We start from the raw sequence: 21,816 nt of genomic DNA on the forward strand, positions 1-21,816 counted from the left end.
CTCCAGTGCTCTGTGGGAGCATCTACCAATAACTGTAGTTCCCTTGAGATTTTCTTTTCACGTTCTTCTGACTCAATCACTTTTACCTGTGTGACTACAAGCCCAAGAATTACCTCTGCCCAGTCCTTGCCTTTTAAGCCTAATTTCCCAAGAGCCACAGAAAACCTCATTCTGTGTTAAGGAAGGCAAGGCATTAGCTCTGGGAGAGGGTCATGATTTGTTGGAGATAGCACTTTCTCAAAACCTAACCCACAAATAGGAAATCTGATTTGGGATGGAGTGTCCCAAACAGAGCACGAGAATTTTATCTTCTGTATGGGATGATTTTACCTTTTATGTGTTTGTTATACTTAAACATCCATCAGTCTTGAAAGCATTGTTGCTTACCTCTAAGGATTCTTTCTAAGGCATTACTGAACAAAAATAACTCCTGGTTGTCATTAGCTTTAATTGGAGCAGTTTTTTCTTAGATTATGCTAAGAGGACCTTTATATCCTCTAAGTACTTGTTTCACCTTTATGACCCCATTGTCAAAGTCCCCCCAATTTCTGCAGGCGATTTTCATACGGCTACGGTCCTTGTACTGTAAGCGCATGTAGCCATTCTAGCTCCCTCCCTGGCTTCCAGGGCAGCTGGGAAACACCCAAGAGCAGCATCACAAAGATACTCTCCGCTCTCTCCAGACCCACACTGTGCCCCAAACATGGTCATGCTGGAGACCCAGGTTTCAGCCACAGTTCTCTCTGCTGTTCACTGCATCGAGGAGTGGCTCGGGGTGAGGGAAAGATGTCCTTCCAAATTGTCATCTACTTCTGTTTGCTTGACTGTGAGGCAGCCAGGTAGTTTCCAGGTATTAGGACTTCCACTTTTCCCCCCAAATGCCCGATAGTCTAGGATTTCTTTTCAACCACTTTCTATTTCATACCAGCACATAAAGCATGCTTCTGTGACTACTTTATATTCAGCAATAAAATGTCTTTTCCCATATAACATGTTCAGCCTGACTTTGAGAAGACACCCCACCTGGTAACACACTAGAATTTAAACAAGCTAATCCACTTGAAAGCATGGTTTTTCTGGGGATGTGCATTGGGCTCTGATAAATCCCTAATTGCTCAGGCAGGGCACCCACAGAGAAAGCCTTAGGAAAGAAAGGCCAGCTGCCTGGCTAAGCTTCAGCATCTGTCTTCCCACCAAAGGGTGTCAGTGCACTTGTGGCTTAGGTCAAAATAAATTAGTCTGCGTAATCATTCTTAATCCAGTTTCTAACGGATCTTCGCTGTTGTTTGAAATTAGCTTACCTCTTGGCAGAACTAAACACTCTGAACTTAAAGGAAGTTTTGCTCAACGTGAAACACAGGATGTATTTATGTCTGCGACATGCACTTGTTTACTGAGGTTTAATTTTCAAAGACCATAATATTTTTAGCATCTCATACATCTCTCAACGGTATGCCCAAGTTGACAGATGGGGCTAAACCCTTGCCACATGGCACAGCTGTGCAGGCAGAACACACCTCCTTTTTCTCAGTCGTCATACCCCCAAACTCTATTGTCCACAAGCCTCCAGTGGCATCAGAAGTCACAAAGAACACCTGCTTCAGGGCCAGGTGACATGGGTGACACACAGCTGTCAGAGATTTCAAACCAGAATGCATGGGTACAAAGACAGCGCCATCGACAGTCAGCACAAGGACAACTCCGACTTCTAGGCACTTCTTCAGTAGGTCTTTGCTGGGCCCCATGTAGGCCACACTCACAAATCCACCAGGGACAGATGCCGTTCAGATCTCTATCATGCTGAGAAAGCAACGGAATACCAGCGCCTTGTCTGGAGTCAGGCAAAGAAGCGCTCCGATGAGGTAGTCTTCAGGATGGTGTTGAAAATAATGCATGCCTCTTTAAAACGGCCCTGGAGCGTCTCCGGTAAACTCTAGCAGCAGAGTCTGACAGACCAGACTCCCTTCACCTGCTCAGCTTGACAGCGTTTTATGGAATCCATTCCATAATCTCTGGGGAAAAAAAAAGCAGATTCGTGTGGACAGCTCAGGACAGTAAGGCAGGAAAGCCAAAATAATCCCTTGGTCCGGTCACGTTCAGTTTGATAACAGGTCAGGCCCAAAGGGTTGGGAAGTGTAACCCAGAACAGAGGGTTTCTATAGATGGGTCCGTGCCAAGAAGGCAGTTCTGCTCTAAGAAGCATCCTCAGGCTTGTGCACTCTGGGGGCGAGGACCACAGTCACTGCGCATCCTTCATGGCACACTATGGAACCTCCCACGTCTTCGGCTTCGTTTAACGCCGGAGTCCGCACTCGTCTCTGAAAAGATGAGTAGAAGTGTCATGCCATCTACCCAGTGACTGACCAAGGCCCTCACTGTAGCAGCGTTGCTGTTGCGATCCGTCATCTTTTGCTTCACAGTGGATGGGAACTGTTGCTTTTCCTGAAGTCAAGCCACACTGACATGTGCTTGTAACATGGCCCTGATCTGTGTAGTGAATGTTTCATGTTCATTGTATGTCTTCCCAGAAAACGTTTGCTTACCTCCGAGCTTGCCTAACAACCAATCTTCTGAGCCTCTTTCCTTACAGACTCCCACAGTCCTTAAGTTAGATGTCCAAACTGTCTTCAAATACTGAACTTGCCACACAGTGAGCATTTCCAGTCTACAGGCTTGTGTTTGAAGAAGCCATGAGCTCTTTATTCTTTGTGCTTTACTTGATGGTCCGAACATCTCTTTCAGACAAACAAAGAGCAGAAAGCTGGAGGTGAAGAGTTCATTTCTCCCGAGTTGGTAATCTGGAGATTTGCCATGTTCCATTGCAACAGAAACGCTCTGACCTTATGGCCCTGAGTTTCAATTTCAACTTCCCAATTGGACGTCATTTTGGGGAGAGTCTGACCTGTGCACCCCCACTCTTTAATATCAGAGGGAAGCAACCCTTTCATGGGTCCTAAGTAGAAGTTCAGAGACATCTCCACATGAGCCTGTCATGTGCCCCTTCAGCATCCCACCGTGCATAGCCACACCTCTGAGATATATCGCCTCTTCAACTGCGTCCTAAATTGCATCCTAATGAATTTTTGGCCAAACCACTGATGCTGTTCGATAAATGACCTGCACTTCCAGGAGTCTTGCTGGACTCATAACACATAACTCCAGGGATCTTTCTAATACGCCTTCCTAAGCGTAGCACTCGAGAGTGTTTAGAATTCAGCCTTTGTAGTGTCAAAGAAGCAACCCTGCTTGCAATCTAGCTATTCACCACATTCCCGCCTTCTTTATACTGCTGTGCTTGTGCTCAGAAGTCCCCTCCCTCAGCCTCCTCTTCGTTTGCCATCAATCTCATTCTCAGTTGTCAGTACCCAGCTCCTCTAAGAAGCACACTTAGCTCTCCCGCAGCCCCCCCTCTGTCAGGTTCTTTACTGATGTGTTCCAATTGCCATATGTGATGATCCTTCCTCCACACTGTAGTTCTGTGTGGATGGCAGAAGTCCTGTTATTGTCCTTTGTATCTTAGCATCTATCATTTATAGAAAATCCACCCTTTGTTTTAACCTAAGATGTATTTATCACTTGATTTAAAGTATATCAATTACTCCCTAATAAGAATGACATTAACTAATATTCTATGGCTATTTCTTGGGTGGTAGCCAATGTTTTGTATTATACATATATAATATATATTAATATATAATATATAATATATATTAATATATAATATATATAATATATATTAATATATAATATATATAATATATAAATACTGATTTCTTCCTTGTGGAACTACTTAGTTTTTATCGTGAACGTGACACAACCAAGAGTCGAATGGAAAGAGGAAGCCCCAACTGAAGAAACACCTCGATCAAACTGGCCTATGACCATGTGTTTTGGGAATTGTCTTGATTATGCAGGAAGGGTGGGCCCACTATGGGCAGTGCCAACTCTAGGCAGGTGATTCTGGTTTGTAGAAGAAAGCAGACTGAGCATAAACTGAAGAGAACGAGCCAGTAAGCAGACTTCCTCCATGGTTCCATGGTTTCTGCCCCAAGTTCCTGCTTCGAGTTCCTACTTTTGGCTGTCTTCAGTGAGGGACTGTAACCTAGAAAGTGTAATCCATATAAACCCTTTCCTCCCCAGGCTGCTTTCGGCCATGGTGTTTATCACAGCAACAGAAAGCAATCTAGAGTACATCTAGTGATCTGTAAAATGGACCCGTGCTTATTGCCATTTGCAGTTGAGAAAATTAAGGTTTAAAGAAGTTACACAAATGTTGAGGGACCAGGGAGGTGGCTTTATGAGTGAAGGCACTTGCTACACTAGCCTTTTGGCCTGTGTTTGATTCTGAAAATTCGTGCTAAGTTGGAAAGAGAGAAGAGCTCCACAAAGTTGTCCTCTGACCTCTACATGTTGTGGCACACTCATCCACACATACATGCACACCATACTGATAGGTGAAACTTGAAAACTTTCAAAGATGCAATGGAGTAAACGAGAGGTCAGATTTGAGATCCGTGGTCCAAAGTCTGCTATCGTGTCATACTGAAATTAAAAAGGGAAAAGGGTCACGGTGCCTTCTTCCACTTACATTTGGTTTACTTTCTTGTTTCTCCGAAAGAGGTTACAGTATTTTAGTTATTAGACTGGATTAATTTTAATCATACATACTATAATAACATTTAATCAAAGGCTGTGGGGAGGAGCAGTGAGGTGCACTGGCAGATGACAGTCCCCATGTAGTCCCCGAGCATTAGCAGGTGTCTTTGGCACTGCTCCCCTGTCACGCTGTATTTATGTGTTCAAGATCAAGTCACTCTTCTCTCACTAAAAAAATCCTTTTTCACGCTGTGCCATCAAATGCCATTCTTAGAGGAAATGGGCTCTTCTCCTTCACTATGCAGCCCATCCGCTGGAGGCTCAAAAAAATCAAAAGCGTTCCTAGGACCATTGGAAGCCACATAATGCAACTAAGGCCTAGTACCATTTCACTGCCTCTCCAGAACTGCTAAGTGATAAGGACCAGCATGGAATTGTTAGTTTTAATGGGAAACGGGAACCTTTTGTTAGTCACGTCCATTGCTTTCCTGCTAAGAAAAACCCAACTTTGAAGCATTCATTTGGCAACGGTTGGGTATGGGAGCATCCAGAGATTTTATTATGTCTAATAAAATCCACCCAAGAATGGAGGCTGCATTATGGTCCACAAGAGATGCATTTTGCTCTGAAAATGGAGCTGGATGCTCGCTGTAAATGAGGAACCCAGAGTGAGATGTTCGAGGGCACAGCTGGGAATATGTGCAAAACTCACTTTCATTTCCATTTGAATACCACAGAGGCAGCCCTCCACTTGCTTCAAATTAAAAGGCACATCAAGAATGCAGAATGTCATATAAAATTTTAACCATACTTCCTAGTTGATTTTTTTTAATCTTTTACCGGCTCTTTGTCTATTTTCAGATAAAGCCTTGACCTTCTGTGATGTGCGCACATCCATTCTTGGCCTCCTTTTTGGAAGGCTACCTGTGCCCCGGCTCTTTTCTATATAATGTAGTGTTTTCCTTTTTAGTGTTTCCGTTCACCTTCATTTTCTTCCTGATTAGCTCTTCCTTCTTCCTTCCCTTTGTTCTCTAGCTATCCTCCTTTTCTCCTACTCCATGAATGAGTTATACACACATACATATGCATATACACATACATATAGAAACGTGGATAGAATTGATACCCTGGCGTCCCACTGTGCACTGTCATGTGGCTCAATGTGGCTGTTGCTCTAATTGTGGGATACCTCAATGCAGAACCTAAGGGTTTGTCTAGAGACACTGGTAAGCAACAAACATAGCAAGTCTGAACTCTGGGGCTACTGACAGAAGATAGTGATACTAATAAAAACTAATAGCAACAGTAGCTGATAGCATTAAGAGCTTTCTATGCACTTGGGTCTGAGGAAACACTCTTTATCATCACTCTGTGAGGTCGCATTGTAGCATTGCTCCCTTTGTACTAGAGAAGAAACTGAATAGCCACCCTGTGCATGGTCCAGGCCATACAGGTTGAGAGGTAGATCCACACTTCCCAGCCTGGGCAGTCTGGCTTCAGACCATTCCTCTTAACAACTGAGTTTCATTGATACTTCAGCAGCTGAAGAGGAGCCCTGGAGTGGACTCCAGTAAGAGCAGGCAAACACTATAGAACACGAGCTTGTCCTGCAAGTGACCTCGGTGTAGCCACACAGACGAACAGGGGGTAAGCCAGGGTCACCATACACAAAGCAAGGCGATCTCGGGTGCTCACAGGAACTACAGTTGGAAGAGTTCTTCCCAAAGAGGGTGAAATTTTTAGGAGAGGAGATCTGAAACCTATGAAGGCCTCATGACTGGGGAGCCATAGAAATGACAGGAAAAGAAGAACAATGTTTGAAAGCTCAAGAAAGAAGACAGGACGTCACAGATGCCCAGTGGCAGCCAGTGTGGCTGGAGACTGGAGGAAAGAAGTCAGGTCGTGAGAAAGGCTTGGGTGAAACAGAACACAGAACTCAGAGACAGGGTTAGGCCCTAGGTCAGATTGGCAGAGGGAAAACCTGACAGTGGGAGAGGAGTCTTTAGTTCCACTTGAGCAGGTTGGACTTCGTCTCATTCACCCTTGGTTTCACTTGGGGAGCTGCTGTGCACACACGTAGCATCACAAGCCGGGGTGACATCATGTCTTGTTTCTACAATCGCTCCCAAACCCACAGGGTACAGGTGATCTTTAATGCATAAAAGTGAGTGGAAGCAAGGTTATCCCGAAAGGATGTCTCTTTCACATTCTGGTTTGCTGCCTTGAACAGAAGAGTGGGTGAAACAGACATAGCCGGAACGTTTGCGTAGCCCTGGGGATGCTGTGTGAGTGTGCCACGCACGTCAATAGCCACGCTTACATACAAAGATCAAGAAAAACACAGAAAACCACCCTTAGAGGAATATGGGGGTTAAAACGGAGGGCGTATGAGCGGAGGTAAGAACTGTTTCTGTAAGCCCTTCTACCGTGTTTGAAATGTGTTAGTATATAATAAAAGTAAAACTAAACACGTGTCCAATTTAATCATCAGGCCACTAGTCCCACGAAATAAAAGGTGGTGCCGTGGTGGGTGACATGACACAGAGAAAATATGCTAACGTTAGTGTTGCAGCCAGGAAATCAAGGGAGTCTAATGGGCAGATTAAAAAAATAATAGTATTCAGGGAACATTTAATGTGGTCATAAAGAGGTTCACACGCCTCTCAGAAATCATTTTAAAGTAGTAAGCATTAGGTTTTATGGGACCAAAGGTGATGCTGAGCGCCCCCCCCCAGTTAAGTCGAAAACACCCTAGGACCCCGTGTTTAAGGAGGCAGGAAGCCAAACAACATATTTTAGCAAGACTTTTTTTTTTTTTTTTTTTTAATCCAAAGTCTCAAGTGAATGGTGCTTCTCATGTTGTCCCTTCATGGCATTTAACTACCATATTTTTTTCTAAATTTTATTTTCCTTAAGCCTTCCAAACTAAATAGATGTGGGGCCATTTCTGTTTGCTCCCCTAGTGGTCACCCAAGCTGCCCTGGGGCACTTCAGACCCCGCCCTGCTTTAGGCCATGACCAGCAGCGGCCTGGCCGGAAACAGATCTCCTCCTCCAGCAGGGAAATGGGCTGAGGTGGGGAGTGGCGGTGTCTCTGAGGGGCGGTGCCCACAGGAAGCCAGAGCCTGTAATCGTCTGCCATCCTTCCTCAGTTCCATCTGGCTGCCTGAATAATGGGGATTAGAAGTGTCTGCTTTGATTGCTGCTGGGGAGAAGTGCTGAAATTTTGGTGAGAAACCTCAGTCCTGCCTCTTTAAGAGCTGGGTTTCTTAGGAAATTTCAATTCGTTTCTCTCCAGTGTTTGAAGCAAAGCACTAGAAAAAAAAGGCCCCCCAAAGTGGCACACCAATCGATGCTTGGGGATTTCAGTCCAATTCGCAGCCCACCCGGGGGCCCAGCAGTCCTAGGACAGGGTTGGGGGTGGGGCAAATGGGGGGGGGGCTGGGGCTGGACCGATGCCGTTGAACTGAGGCTTTAAAGGAACTCCCTGCATGAGTAGAAAGGCTCAGCTCCACCAATCCATCGCGGCATCCAAGTCCCAGGGAAAAGGGCAGCTGGGACCTCCACACCTGGAACTCCTGTGGTCACGCCCCGTGGTCACTGCCTAAACTGGACTTGGGGGGAGGGTGTCTCGATTATCTTCTACTTTCACCCCTCCCCCACTCCCTTCCTACTGTCCTCCCTTTCTCCCTCTTACCTTTTCCACCCTTCCTCTTACCCCCACGTCTGCGGGCCCCTTTCTCCTTCATAAATGAAATCGTCAAGACACCTTTGCCTACTCCACTGGGGAGAATCAAATGTTAGTCCACTTGGAGCCCTATTCACCAGCCTGAGTGCCACAGATTGAGACAATAAAGAGCTGTTCCTTTTGGTTGCTCAAGCAGAGGGGCTCCCTGTGCCCAGGGGCTTCTGATTTGCAGGCATTGGCTATTTTAAGCAGGCCTCCTCGTCTTCACTGTGCCTGTGGTCTTTTGACCAGCTCCCTGCTCTGGGGAGGATTTCTACCTCTGCCTTCACTCTCAGCCCGAAGCCTGGAGGATGACTGAGGAGCTATTTGAGAGAGGTAGAGGCTGAAGCAAACACTAAAAGTCTGCTAAAGGCAGGCAGCCTTCACAGGGCCTCTGCAGGAGCCTGACTTAAGCACTTCCTCCCACACTCAGCCCACCCCCAACCCAAGGGGCTCACTCTATGGGAGAGGAAATGCAATCAGCAAAGCCCCTTGCTTGCTCTGGCTCTTCCAGGACCCTGGGAAGAACCCAGGCACTGTGTTCCCAGGGTCTGTGTTTCTGTAAGATTTGGGAAAGGAGAATGTTTTAAACACAGACTGAACTGCTGTTTCTGTCTGCTGCTGCTACTATGGCTCCCCACTTGCCCTCATTCTTCTCTGATCAGAAGGCTGTGGCATTTGGGGGACCCAACCCAGGGCATATGTTACATTTGCAGTAAGTGGGATATATCTATACTAGCCACAGTGGCTTCTGTGTGTACAAGTCTTGTGTGTGCGCAGGTCACTGCTGGTCTACCTGGGGTAGGAACAACGCATAGAAGCTGAGCATAAAGACTGCTTTAAATGTGAACATAGCCTTTGGTGCCTAGCAGTCAAGGCCTGCGGGCACTGGGGGAGGGGAGGGAAAACAAGATATGAGATACACAGAGCCAGAAGCAATTCTAGAAAATGAAAACTCAGTTCTCACGGATGCCTGTCAAAATGGAGATTCCGCAATGTATTCAGTAAGGAGGCATGCATAGCGATCAGTACATTGCACATTATTTATGGAAATTGCGTGAAGTGAAATTTATCAGGAATCTTGCATTTGGTGGATTAGCATAACAGTCCTGCAAGGAGCAAGCCAGTCTGGGAAAGGAAGCATGCCTTAGTTCCTCTTGGCTATCAAGAATTTCAGTATAGCTGGGGAAGGGTTCCTTTTCTTTCCATCCTCACTAATATAAGATCATTATCAGATAAAGGAAACATCAAAGCATGCAAACAAATTTTACAGAGGAAAAGGGGATTTTAGAGGTATGTGCCTAATTAAAACATTACAGGATTTTCTATTGTTGTTATTGTTATATATTGCATTTACTAGCTTTACAAAATTTTTGTGATTTCTCCTTTTCTAAAGACTCTCTTTAGAACATCCCATAGTTGTGTTTTATATTATTTCATTAAAGAATTACAAAGACTGTGTAAGTTTTAGGCCCCAGAACCTAGACCCTCCGTCTGGACTGCCCACATGACTCTAGACAAAACTTGATTTTCTCTGCATTAGAGGACCCTGCTCCAGGCTAGGGACTATGATTATGGGAGAGTTTGCTCCTCAAATCCTGTCTTTCTTCTGGTGCCTCCTATCCCACGTTCTCAGGGCTTGACTCCCAACTGGAAAGTCGGTAGCTGTTGGTGCCCACTTTCTTCACCTGTGCCGAGGCCAACCGTGCAGGGTCTCACCACGATCGGCTGATTGTGGATTTTGTTTCTGAGGAGGCCGTGTGGTTTTCTGACGAACCTTTGCTCATGTTTGTGTTGTGCTTAGGTCACAATTTGATTGACGTTCCAGATCTCATCTCCTCAGCAGTGGCACTTATGGTTCTGTTCTCTTTGTCTTTTTGTTTTTGAACAGAGTTGGCGTGGACACGGATGACAGTCTGAAGGAAGAGCCCTCCTCACAGCAGGCAAGTTGGATAAGTCAGTATACAAAACGCAATCTGGTCCATAGACTGGTCCATGCTTATAGAGCACTTAGCCAGGGTAGCTATTTCTAAAAGGAGCTGCCTTTGCTAATCGTGCATAGGGCTTCAGGGTGTTGGTTATGTTTAACCTATGAATGCTCAGAACCAATTCACTACAGCCGCTTGTGATGTCAGGCATCCTGAAAACAGACCTCCTGGTTCACATCATGCCCAGCAGCTAGCTCCTCGGATCTCAGCTAACTCACTCAGAGCTTCTTCAGCACACAACAGATGAACCTGTTTCTCCCGAGTGGCTTCTCATTCATCAGATCTGGGTGTTCGGAAATACTGAAACAGGCAAGAGACAGAGAAACAATTGAGGTGATCCATTACTGACCTAACTGAACAACCATTCTCAACAAAGACCCAAAACGCCTTGGAGAAAATTACTCAGAACAATGTGCTAATCCCCTGAGTAGAAGAAAATTATTCTCCAAACCCTAGCTTTGAATCCGCCATCAAGGTAGGATCTATCATTGGTGATTATTTGCACCGGCAGAGAGGCTTGTTGGTGAGAAAAACCTAACAGTGATATTGCCTTAGCGATTTCTAACTTGATCCCGCACCTTAGAACAAAAGAGCTATGTGTAGAAATTTCCCACATTTGCTGCAATTAGAAGTCTGCAGACATGATCAGGACCATGTGACAAATATATTTCTTTGCTTGATAAACTGTGTATTGATCATGTTTGGATTTGAGGACAATCCCTGCTTTGATTTCATGGGTCCCCTCTCTTAACAGCAATGTAACACAGCTGGCTGCCATTCCTGGGCAGGAGGCCACTTCCCTGGGTCAGACATGGAAAACATAAAGAGCCCCTATTCTGCAGAGAAGACTGACGCATGAAGTTCATGATAAACATGACTCCTGTGTACTTTGAACTCAGTTGTCATGTGTGTCCCAGGGCCATATGGTGCTCTTTTCACAGACTATTGCCCCGGAAACAACCTCAGCGTGGGCTAGAGCTCAGCATGGCCTGCCTGGAGTATTGGGATGAGGGCCAGCTTGATGACCTGAGAGGCGGAATCAAAGCCATCACCTGCGCTATAATGAGCAGTGAGGAAGGTCTGGCTGTGGCTGAGTTTTCAAAAGCATTTTCATCTACCATAGGTCAAATAATCTAGTCTCCGACCTTCAAGCAAAACCTTTATCTAAATTCTATCCTTTTCATGTAACTTTTTCTTCAGAAGTCAGAATAAGAAAATTCATCAAAGAAAATTCTTTGTCTTCCTCTAATGGCCTAAAATTTTTTATAATCACATATAATTATTGGTAAAAAAAATTCCCCACTAGCCTCATTCCTTTTTAAAATTTATACATATTTTAGCTTATTAATACAACACTTTAAAATAAAGTTCAACATTGTTAATTCAGCAATGATTCTTACCTGGAGATATTACCATAATGAAAGGGATTTTTTAGTTGTTTCAGAAATAGGATTGTGCTCCATAGAAAGAGAACATTAGGTGACATTTGGGTCTTGGAAAAGCTTTCACATTTTGGAGTTTCAGCCTCCCTGTCTGTACAAAGTGAATGATAATGATGTTTACCTCAGGAGGCTGTCGCGGAAATCACAAACTGAGGGCAGCAGAGATGACTCAGGGGGGTGAAGTGCTTGCTGCATAAGCACAAGGCCCTGGGTTCCGATCCCCAGCACCCATAGAGAAGCTGGGCATGGGGGTGCACAGCTGTAATCCCAGGGCTGGGTAGAGGTGGGAACAGGCCAGTTCTGGGTAGAGGTGGGAACAGGCCAGTTCTGGGGTTCATTGGCCAGCCAGCCTAGCTAAAACAGTGAGCTCTAAGTTCAACGAGAGCTTCTGGCTCAAAACAAATAAGATCAAAAAAAACAGCACAGGTAGACGCCATCATCAATCTCTGGCCTCCACATGCACGAAATATAAGCAAGCATGCCCATATACATACGTGCCTAACACACACACGCACACACACATACACACACGTACACACACCATTAAAATAAACCAATCTCATCTTATATAAGATTTTAGACAGTTAAGACTACTGCATATAATTAAATAATTATGTGTGTTAAATTTCAGCAGAATGAGGAATAATCAGGGCAGAAACAGACAGAGATAAAAAGGAGCCGAGGAAGTAGGTTGCAGGGCCTACATCCTTGCTGTGCTCCGCGTACAAATGAATTTTCTGTCACCCAGAAAAGGAAATAATCAGTCACATACTAAGTCCTTCTCCTTGGGGGACAAAAAGCAGTGTCCAGTGGTGCAAAAGCAGGGGTGCTCACCTCTGTTCACCGACCTGTCTCGGCAGACCTTCCTGCAGAGGACAAGGGGGTTTTCTCCATGTTTATCTGCTCCCAGCTTAAATTACATGCTTTCTGGAGAGTCACAGGAGCTTCTTGTGGGCATTCTTTCTTGCCACATTCTGTTTGTTTGTTTGTTTGTTTGTTGTGATAGGATTTTACTGTGTTGTGTAGCCCTGTCTGTTCTGGAACTCACTTTGTAGAACAAGCTGGCCTTGAACTTAAAAAGATTCACCTGCCCTACCTCCTGAGTGCTGGGATTAAAGGCGCGTGCCTCCACCACCACATTCTTTAGCTAACGAAGCTAGCAAATAGCAAAACCCATTCCAGAAAGAGGCTGGAGTCATTGTTCTCTTAATGTCAAGTACCAGAAACAGTGGACTCCAACCAGAAGTAGTTGGCCACGGGATCCATGCAGCTGCGCTCACCTGGGCAACGAGTGTTCGCTACTTCCCAAACCTCCATCAAGATGCTCTCTGTTCCCCTTTTGCATGGCAGAACCTTACCTTTCATCAGGATCCATTGATCCCAAGCATAAGTCTGATTCTTAGCAAGACTATGTTTCCTACTCGCTTTGCATTTATTAAACTATGTTTACATTAACAAGATGAAGAAGGAGGATAATTTCTGCCCTGACCAATCATAACAGCAGTTCTTAACCAAAAGCTAAAACCGTTTAAAGTCCTTACGGCCATTACTGACTGTACCGTCTCAAAATCAATACTGGGCACCTATAAGTAAATGTGGCTGCTGGTAAAGGAATTTCCACCTTCTGAGCTGTAGGGAGTACCTTTGGGATGGGAACTTGGAGCACAGTTCCCTTTTTTGCCAGGCTAGGTGGTGCAGTCTTAGTATACCAGGCTTTGGAAAGCATACTCCAAGTGCAGCCATGAAGCTTTCAATGCACACTGTTTGCAACTGTGCTGTTTCCAGAAAGGAAGATGCTGTTTATGTCTCAGAAGCATCAAAAACAAATAGGGCATCCCTTCCCTGACCCCTGGAAAGTTTTCCGTGTCATTGTGCCCCTGTTCTTGGAAACATGCCCTTGTGATGTTGAAGGTGCGTGGTTGATCGGCAGTTATGATTCACCAGACTAGCTTTAATATATATAATTCAGTTTTAATAAAGGAAAGGAAAGGGAACTTACAGATCCAAGGCTCCAGCGAGGAGCGCAGGAAAACAAAGAGCAGGCGGGCCTGCAGGCCCACAAGATTTTATAAGTCAATATTAGCCTAAGGGGGACACGCCTAAGGGGGACACGCCTTTAGCCAAAGGGGGACACGCCTTACAAAACAAGGTTTTTGGCTAGGCTTCCTCTTCATGATGTAGGTAAAAATCTTTGGAGTACCGCTCTTGCCTTTGATGGAAACTTCTAGCACTTAAGAGGAGTTGGTGTGGCTTCTTTTTCCCTTTTCATCATTCTGTCATAATCTTCCTACTGAATGCTGGCCATGAATTTTAATACTGTTCTGAGCACATTCTATCGTTATCCCAGTTTCGAAGATAACCCTGAACAGGTGTTCCTCCCATCTACAAACAAGGAAACTGTACACAGAGAAGGCAGATAAGGTGACCAAAGGCACCGAGAAGGCAAAGGTGGGCTTTGAATGTAGGTAATTTGGTTCCGGAACATTCCATCTTCCCAGATATGCATGCGTTCATGCAGTAATCATTGACCCCACGCCTGTTGAATGCTATGCTCCTGTGAGGAGAGCTCCCCCCCCCCCCCGCGCGCTGTTTTCATGTCTCTCCCACACAGAACTTCTGCTCTGGGGAGGGACATCTAGCAGAAAAAGATAGGAGGTAAAGGTTGGAAGGTCAGAGAAAGATAATAAAGTAGGTGAGGAGGTAGAAAAGGGAGGAGAGCTCACTGGCTATATAGGACAGGCCCACGAAAGTACCAGTTACTAGAAAGCTGAAGTCAGACAAGTGGAGATGAAGGCAGTGGTCCAGTCCGAAGCATAGCAAAGATGCAGGCTCTGAGTCAGTGGGCTGGTGTGAGCCCAGGCAGAGCAGCGAGCAGGCCAGTGTGTCTGGAAGTGAGTCAACGAGGCAAAAGTGGATGAGATGAGGGAGAAGTGATGAAAGGGACCAGTCCCTGAATGCCATGGCAAGTTTGCTCTTACTCTGCGTGGGATGGACACACTCAACAGTTTCTCAAGCTTAGAAGTTTTTCATTTCTCCTAGCCCCATTCTGCCAACAGTTATGATAAAGCTCATTTTCAACATTACTAGCATAATTCTATTTTTAACACAGTGCTAATGTCTCCAGGGTTGCTCTTAATATTAGCTTGCACTTTTTTTTTTTTTTTTTACTTCCGGTAGTTCCTCTCTGGAAAGTCTGGTTTTAGTGGTCCATTCTGTGCGGGTATAACCTTGGTTCTGTCTGCTGTGGCTCCAGACAGTGGAAGCCCAGCTGCGAAAGGTCCCGAGAAGAGCAGAAGGACACCCACAATAACTGAGCAGCAGAGATTTAAAGGATAAAATTTCTTCCCCAGAAAGACTCACGCTAAGCAGAGACACAAAGAAATGTCTGTCAAATATGAAGGGCGTAAGCTCAGTGAACAAACACTCGTCTGCCAAGTCTCAGAAAGCCATAACCTTGAATGCCTTTGAAAATTGCAATCACTGGGGCACAACAGAGGAATTTATTCCTCTGCACAAATGACACTTCTTCAAGGTCCTCTAGAGGTGCAGAGCACAGAAGCATAGGTAAGTTCATCACAGGGAGAGACTAATTAGCAAAGGTAGGGTCATTTGGTTCCTTACATTAGATGCACTTTTCCATTGTTTATATTTTCAAATATTCCTAGTAAGACTATAAGAACCAAAGAATGAATTCCACCTACAGCCGCCACACTTGGCAGTGGACAATTCCGCTACAGCCGCCACACTTAGCAGTGGACAATTCCCCTACGGCCACCACAGTTGTCAGTGGACATTCCCCTATGGCCACCACACTTGGCAGTGGACATTCTCCTGCATTCACATCACTCCTTGAGCAGTTGGCATTGGTCTCATGGGAGGTAAAGTGCGCATGATACCCAACAAGAATGAACACTAGGCTCAAAAATTGATAATGGCCCAGATGAAACTTTTTTATGTTACATTGTAACTAAAACTGTCTTGATTTAAAAAAATAAGATGAATATCCCTAAGCAAATTCCTTGGGTTTTTCTTTGGCTAACACTGGAATTATTGTTTATTATACTTAACTATGTCATGCGCACCCAAAAGCGTACTCCCCACTAACATTTTTACGTAGAGAGCCTACATCCACATATTTCTCTTACCAGCAGAGTCTTTAATTTTATGCTCTAGAAAACAGGGATAATAATGAGGAAGCAGAGGGAGGTGGTAGGTACAACTTAAGGAGCGGTTTTTTATATACATTTTATTTATAAGATTTAAATCATCTTTAATTTTTAGTTTAGTCAGGATATCTATTATTATAATCCTATCTTAAAGAGATATGGTGAAAGTTTGAAAAAAGGAGCCTTCCCTAAGACAACCAACCAGTGACGTGTTGAGCCAGTACTGAAAGCCAAAGCCGTTGTACCCTGGCAGTCCTCCATGGGCACTTGTCTAGTGTGTGTACAGCCTCCCTTCCCATTGACAGTGAAGTGACCCCTCTCCCAGCCAGTCTAAAGTCTCCATTCTATCAAGAATATAAGCAGATCCTCATTTCAAAGGCACAGAGGACTTTGCTTTAGTCTTCATCCTTTACTTGACTATCTCAACGTGGGGTCCATCCCTCCCCCATACCCACTAAGCTGAAAGCCTGTCCGTTATCTCAGAAGTCCTCTTCACAGGGTGTCAACCTTCATTTACAGTGGCGTAGACTCTACACCCTCCCCCAATTAGTCTCTGTTCCTTAGTTCTTCCATTAGCAAGGGCTGCCTGTCTAAAACTCTTGTTCCTGTGGAGGTCTAATGGAAGAACATTCCAGACAGAACAAAATCCCAGGGGAGGGAACCTTCACAGCCTGGACGATCAGTAGTAATGATGCTGCTACAGCTGTAATAACCACAGAGAACATTCGAGACTATGTGTGTGGAAGAGAAAGAGGCAGGAGCTAGCTCGTGTGGTTATCTGTCACCACACTGGTGCTGGGTAACACACTCAGACTCTAAAAGGCGTGCAGCAGGAATCCCACTGCTGTGTGCTACCTTGGGCACACCATTCTGCTGTCAAGAATGTAGGCTAAAGCATGCATTGTTTCTTAGGGTTAGCCTCAGTTCTAATCTTCTGCTACTACTTGCTACATTGTATTCACCGGAGAGTTTCAAGAACATCCTAGAAAGTAGGTACATAAATAGGCAACTCTTCTTTGGTGAAAAGTAGTGCCAGGTTTCATTGGAAAGATAGAGGCACAGAGAGTTGAGAAACTGGTATCTCTAACACAACTCATCAGCCATTTGGGCCACAGTAAAGAGTTTCAGTTTTATAATAGATAAATTTTGAGTCTTTTGAGCATGGTTGGCTTTATTTTATGATTATGATTGGTCCATCTTGATAAACATTCTGTATGGAAAAGATATGTCTTCTAGCATCTGTTTAATGGCACACCCAACAACTGCAGAATATAGTTGATATAGTATTACGAAAGTGTCAATCATTGGGGGAGAGAATGTAAGTCAGTTGTTGAAGTGCATGCCTAAAGGCATGGATTCAACCTACGTTGCTGCACATGTTTGGAATTGGTGGTACATGTGTGTATTCTAACACCTAACGGGTGGTGGCAGAAGGATTAGAAATTCAAAGTCATCCTTGGCTACATAGCATGAGAGTCTCTCTCAAAATAAAAGGCTGGGTAGGGTGATGTCTCAGATGTCAAGGTTCTTGCTGAGAAAACATGTGTCTGGTTTCAGGTCCCCAGAACCCACATGCAAATCCAGGCACAGGGATATATGTCTATAACCCCAGTGCGGGGAAGCAGTAACAGGCTGTCATCAGCCAGCCAGCCTAGAAGAATCAATGAATTCCAGGTTCAGTGAACGACCCGGTCTCAGAAAATAAGGCAGACAGTAAAAAGTCATCAGCTTCTGCCCTTCATAAACACATGTATGCACACCACATGCACATGTTCTCATACTCACACATATGTACCACACACATGCACACAGAATGTCAACTACGTCAGACTGATTCTGTTTTAATCTACTCATTTTACCAGTTGCTGATGCAACTTGCCCCACGTAGAGGTTTGTCTGTTTCTCCTTCATAGTTTGGCTAATACTGCCTCATATACTTCAGAAAGTTCTTTGAATATAGGATTCAGTTTCTTTTAATACTTTGAAACTTGTATTCTCTTGCCTTCAAGCCTTTATTTTTTCATGAAACATTAGAAGAGTTTGTTTTCTTTTTGCCAACATAATTTCATCTGTTTTGATTTCATTTTTTATCTTCGGTTTTAGAAGCTTGACTATAGTTTGTTGTTCTTTAAATTTATCCTATTTCAGAGTCACTGAGTTTCTTGGATTTTCATGAAGATGCTCTTCATTGAATTTATGAAATTCAACTGTTGTCTTTTTAAACATTCTGGTTTTTGTATTCCCTGTTCCCTTCATGCATTGCAATCATAGAATTGTTAAGCCACTTTATATGTTTTTCTTACGTCACTTAGGCACCTCCCTGTTGTTCAAATTTTATTTCACCACAGTGTACATGTTCGATGCTTTAATTTCCCTCTTTCAAGCTTACTACCATTGGCAGCATCCAGTCAGTCCTTAAGCCAATATAGCCGATTTTTCTTTCTAGATATTATGTACCTTTGTTCTGGAATCTCCCTTTTATCTTTTTCTTTTTTCTTTTTTCTTTCCCTCTTTCTTTTTGTAGCTCACATTTTTCTTCAGAGGTTTTCATTTTGTTCTTATTATCTCAGTGACTCTAAATTCTCCAGCATGTTGTATATAGCTGTTTTAAAGCCTTTCCCTGTTAATTCTAATGCCCGCATTATTTCTATCTGTTTCTATGGATTGCCAGTTCGGGGGTTTCATTTTTGTTGCTACAGCTTATCTTGTTGTTCTCTGCTGCCTGTTACCTGATCATTGAGTCCTATTATGTCTGGGATACCAGGCACCCCACATGGCACACCACTGCATATTCTGAAAGTGATTTTGAAGTTGTTGCATAGGAAAAGGAACATTGCTTTCTTTCACTTTGCTTTCAGATGGATGCGGGATACTGTATAATGGAAGCCTGAGTCAAGATGTGCAACTCTTAGCTTTATGGTGGTGGTTGTGTTTTGGGAATTATTAGCATATTTGAGGGCAGCCTAAGTCAGGATCTTGTTGTGTAAGATGCATTGTCCATTGTGGTGTATGAGTGAATGTGGATACAGGTATATAAAAGGGTTATCATGCCAACTAAACCATGCTGTAAGTCAGGTTTCAGGTAAGAGTACTGTGGAACAAGAATAATGATATGGTGTGAACACCCTCCCATCTTTAAGTTCATCCATGTATTTGTCTTTTGTTTTTGTTTTATCTTTGTCCTCAGTTCTCAGTTTGTAATATGGTCACTTTGGACACATGATTAGTTTTTGATGGGCTATTAAGAAGGGAGATAAATTTTCTACCTTACGAATAAGTTATTTGGTAAAAATGCTTCCCAGAGAACTATGCAAATGCAGGCATCATCATTTATTACATTTTTCAATTCCTATGAGTACCTTTTGTATCTGTAATCCACAATAGAGTGTGAGCTAGTTAGTATTCACTATCTACTGCTACATAATGACTTAGAACAACACATACTTATTAGTTCAAAGCTTTTATGGGTCAAGAATTTGAAAACAACTTGACTGAGTGTTTCCACTCAGGGTCTCCTATGAGGTTCCAGACAAGGTGTCAGCTGGAGTGGTTGTCTTTGGAAGACTTTTCTAGATCCAGAGAATCCACGTCTATGTTGACAGAAGCCGCTGAGTTCTTCCTAGCTGTAGAAGACTCTGGTGACACACGGAGCGCTTCACAGGCCTACTACAGAGTCACCACTCAGAAGCCAGCTTCTCAGAGCAGGCAGTCTAAGAAAGAAAGCAAAGAGAAAGTTCTGGTGTCTTTTTATGAGCAAATCTTGAGCATGGCATAGCATCATATCACTTGTATAGTACATTTTAGTCACTAGATATGCGTTTTTAAGTACATGCTGCACAGTGTTGAGGGGAATTAGACTCCATTCTCTTAAAGAAAGTAGAATCAAAGAATTTGTAGGCAACTATTTAAAAACCAATATTTCATTTCCCTGAGCCAAACAATTTATCTTCCCTGTATGAAGATGCATGTGTTACCAGCCCAAGTCATATGAACCAAGTTCGCTCCTTGGCAACTAACCCAGGTAGTATAGTCTACCCGTGGGACTACTGAGGTACCTGGGAGGCAGCTTATTAGAGTTTTGCTCATCTCTTGATCATGATCTGCCCCCACGTTTTTTTCTTACTCATGCATTTGCCGATCCTCTTCTTTGGAACATATAAGAATTTGTTTGGAAAGGCGGAAGGTGAGAACATTTGCATAAAGTGTTTCTATGTGAGGAATATGTAAAAATTGATGGCTGACCTTTCAAAAAGTAACTTCACAAATTTTCCATTCGCCCTTCAGTTATGATATCAGCCTCCCTCAGAATGCTGGAATCTTTACTTTAGAGCACAAAATATGGTTCTCTTCTTAGTAATTAGTAAATCAAGGCATATATTTGAGATTACCACATAAGACTCTCCATTCTGGTCAGAGGTGATAAGGCAAAATACCACATCAACAATTCTATCTTTATGGACCACCAAATAGCAGCTTGGGAACCCAGAAAGGGCCTGACATCATTGTTGAAATAATTTCAGAGTCCGTTTACTAATCATTTCACTTAACTTCTGTCATTAGTATTACATATGAAACACTCAGGAAGAGAAAAGAAAACACTCCTTCCCATACCCATCTGAGACAAACAACAGCCCACGTGGATGCCTGCTGCAGAGCTCCGGTCCGTCAGGGAAAGCCTCATTTGCGCAGTATTTGGGGAAAGCCTCCACATTTGCTCAGTACTGTCCATTCAGCATGCAATCCTTCCTTGCTTCTGTGTCTGGCTTTTTATAGGTTTCTGGTTAGAGCCTTTGGCTTTTCCTTCACCAGTCCAAATAAACCCAAAGTAAAGAAGACCATCATAATTTTTTTCTCTCAGCATGGAGCCACACATGAAGGCTCAGTAGAAAGAAATCGATCCACTTCCTGCTGTGCCCGGTCAGGTCATTTCCCAATCTCTACTCTGGTCCCTTGTTCGAAGAGGTGGGAGTGGGAGTGGGGAAAAGATCAGATTGCCTGGCCATTTTTAAATGTTCCCAGAAACAGAAGATAATAAAGGAGCCAGAAATTCCATATACATCCATCATCCTGCTTCTTAGACGTAGCAAGGCAAATAAAAGGTAGAATTCAACCCTCTTGAATTTCCAGTTCCCATGAAGAGCTGGGGAAACCTGAGGCTCTGGTTCCGTGAGTGTATCATTGTTATTCAGTGGAAGAAAGACCAAACCTTGGTCTTGGGAACATTTAAGAATCCATCTGGGGGTAGAAAAGGTGAGGACATGTTGTATCCCATGCTTGTTCTAAAATACATATCCCTTCTCGGGAATAAAGAAACTTAAGAGAGAATACCTGTTGTTAGTGATAAAGAAAACCACCATGGACCTGTAGACCACCTTCCTTCTGATGACTGCTTCCATCCGCTGCCCTTGAAGCATGTGTGGATCTCTGTTGCAGAACAATGCAGATAGACTGATGCCCCTACTGTCTGCACAGCAGGACCATTCTAAGGGCCTACTGTCTGTGCTGCCTTATCAGATGCCTTCCCCTCTCCACCATGACTGCTAAGGCTGGCCTTCCCTTGGCACCTTTATCTTTAGCCCCCACTGCTCAAGTGTAACACACACTGGACTGACTCATTTATTTCTGCTCATTTATTAATGGCCTTTCATAACCAAGTTATTAAGTCATCAATAACTTTAGAGAAATAAATGAATGGATCCAGATCTGGGCCAACAGATGTTTAAGGAACATATTGAAATTTTTAACTAGGAGCAGCATAAACAGTCAATTCTTGATCATCACCTGGGAAAACACACTCCACCCCTGCTTTGGTACAGTTGGAACTCCATTTACTTTTTTACAAAGTGAAATGACTAGCATCTCCATCTCCGGTTACTCAGCTAAAATAAAGGTTAAAGG

The 21,816-nt window shown here is 43.9% G+C and overlaps 1 protein-coding gene across 1 annotated transcript in view; it reads left to right on the forward strand.

Moving 5' to 3' along the window:
• Slc9a9 (solute carrier family 9 member A9) overlaps nt 1–21,816 on the forward strand; it is a 545,494-nt gene that overhangs the window by 426,642 nt on the left and 97,036 nt on the right. Inside the window, exon 13 of the mRNA XM_038322078.2 lies at nt 10,214–10,265. Coding sequence (XP_038178006.1) covers nt 10,214–10,265 — 52 coding nt within the window. The remainder of the gene's footprint in view (nt 1–10,213; nt 10,266–21,816) is intronic.

The sequence above is a fragment of the Arvicola amphibius genome, chromosome 3 (assembly GCF_903992535.2).
Source record: "Arvicola amphibius chromosome 3, mArvAmp1.2, whole genome shotgun sequence".
In the NCBI taxonomy this organism is placed as follows: domain Eukaryota; kingdom Metazoa; phylum Chordata; class Mammalia; order Rodentia; family Cricetidae; genus Arvicola; species Arvicola amphibius.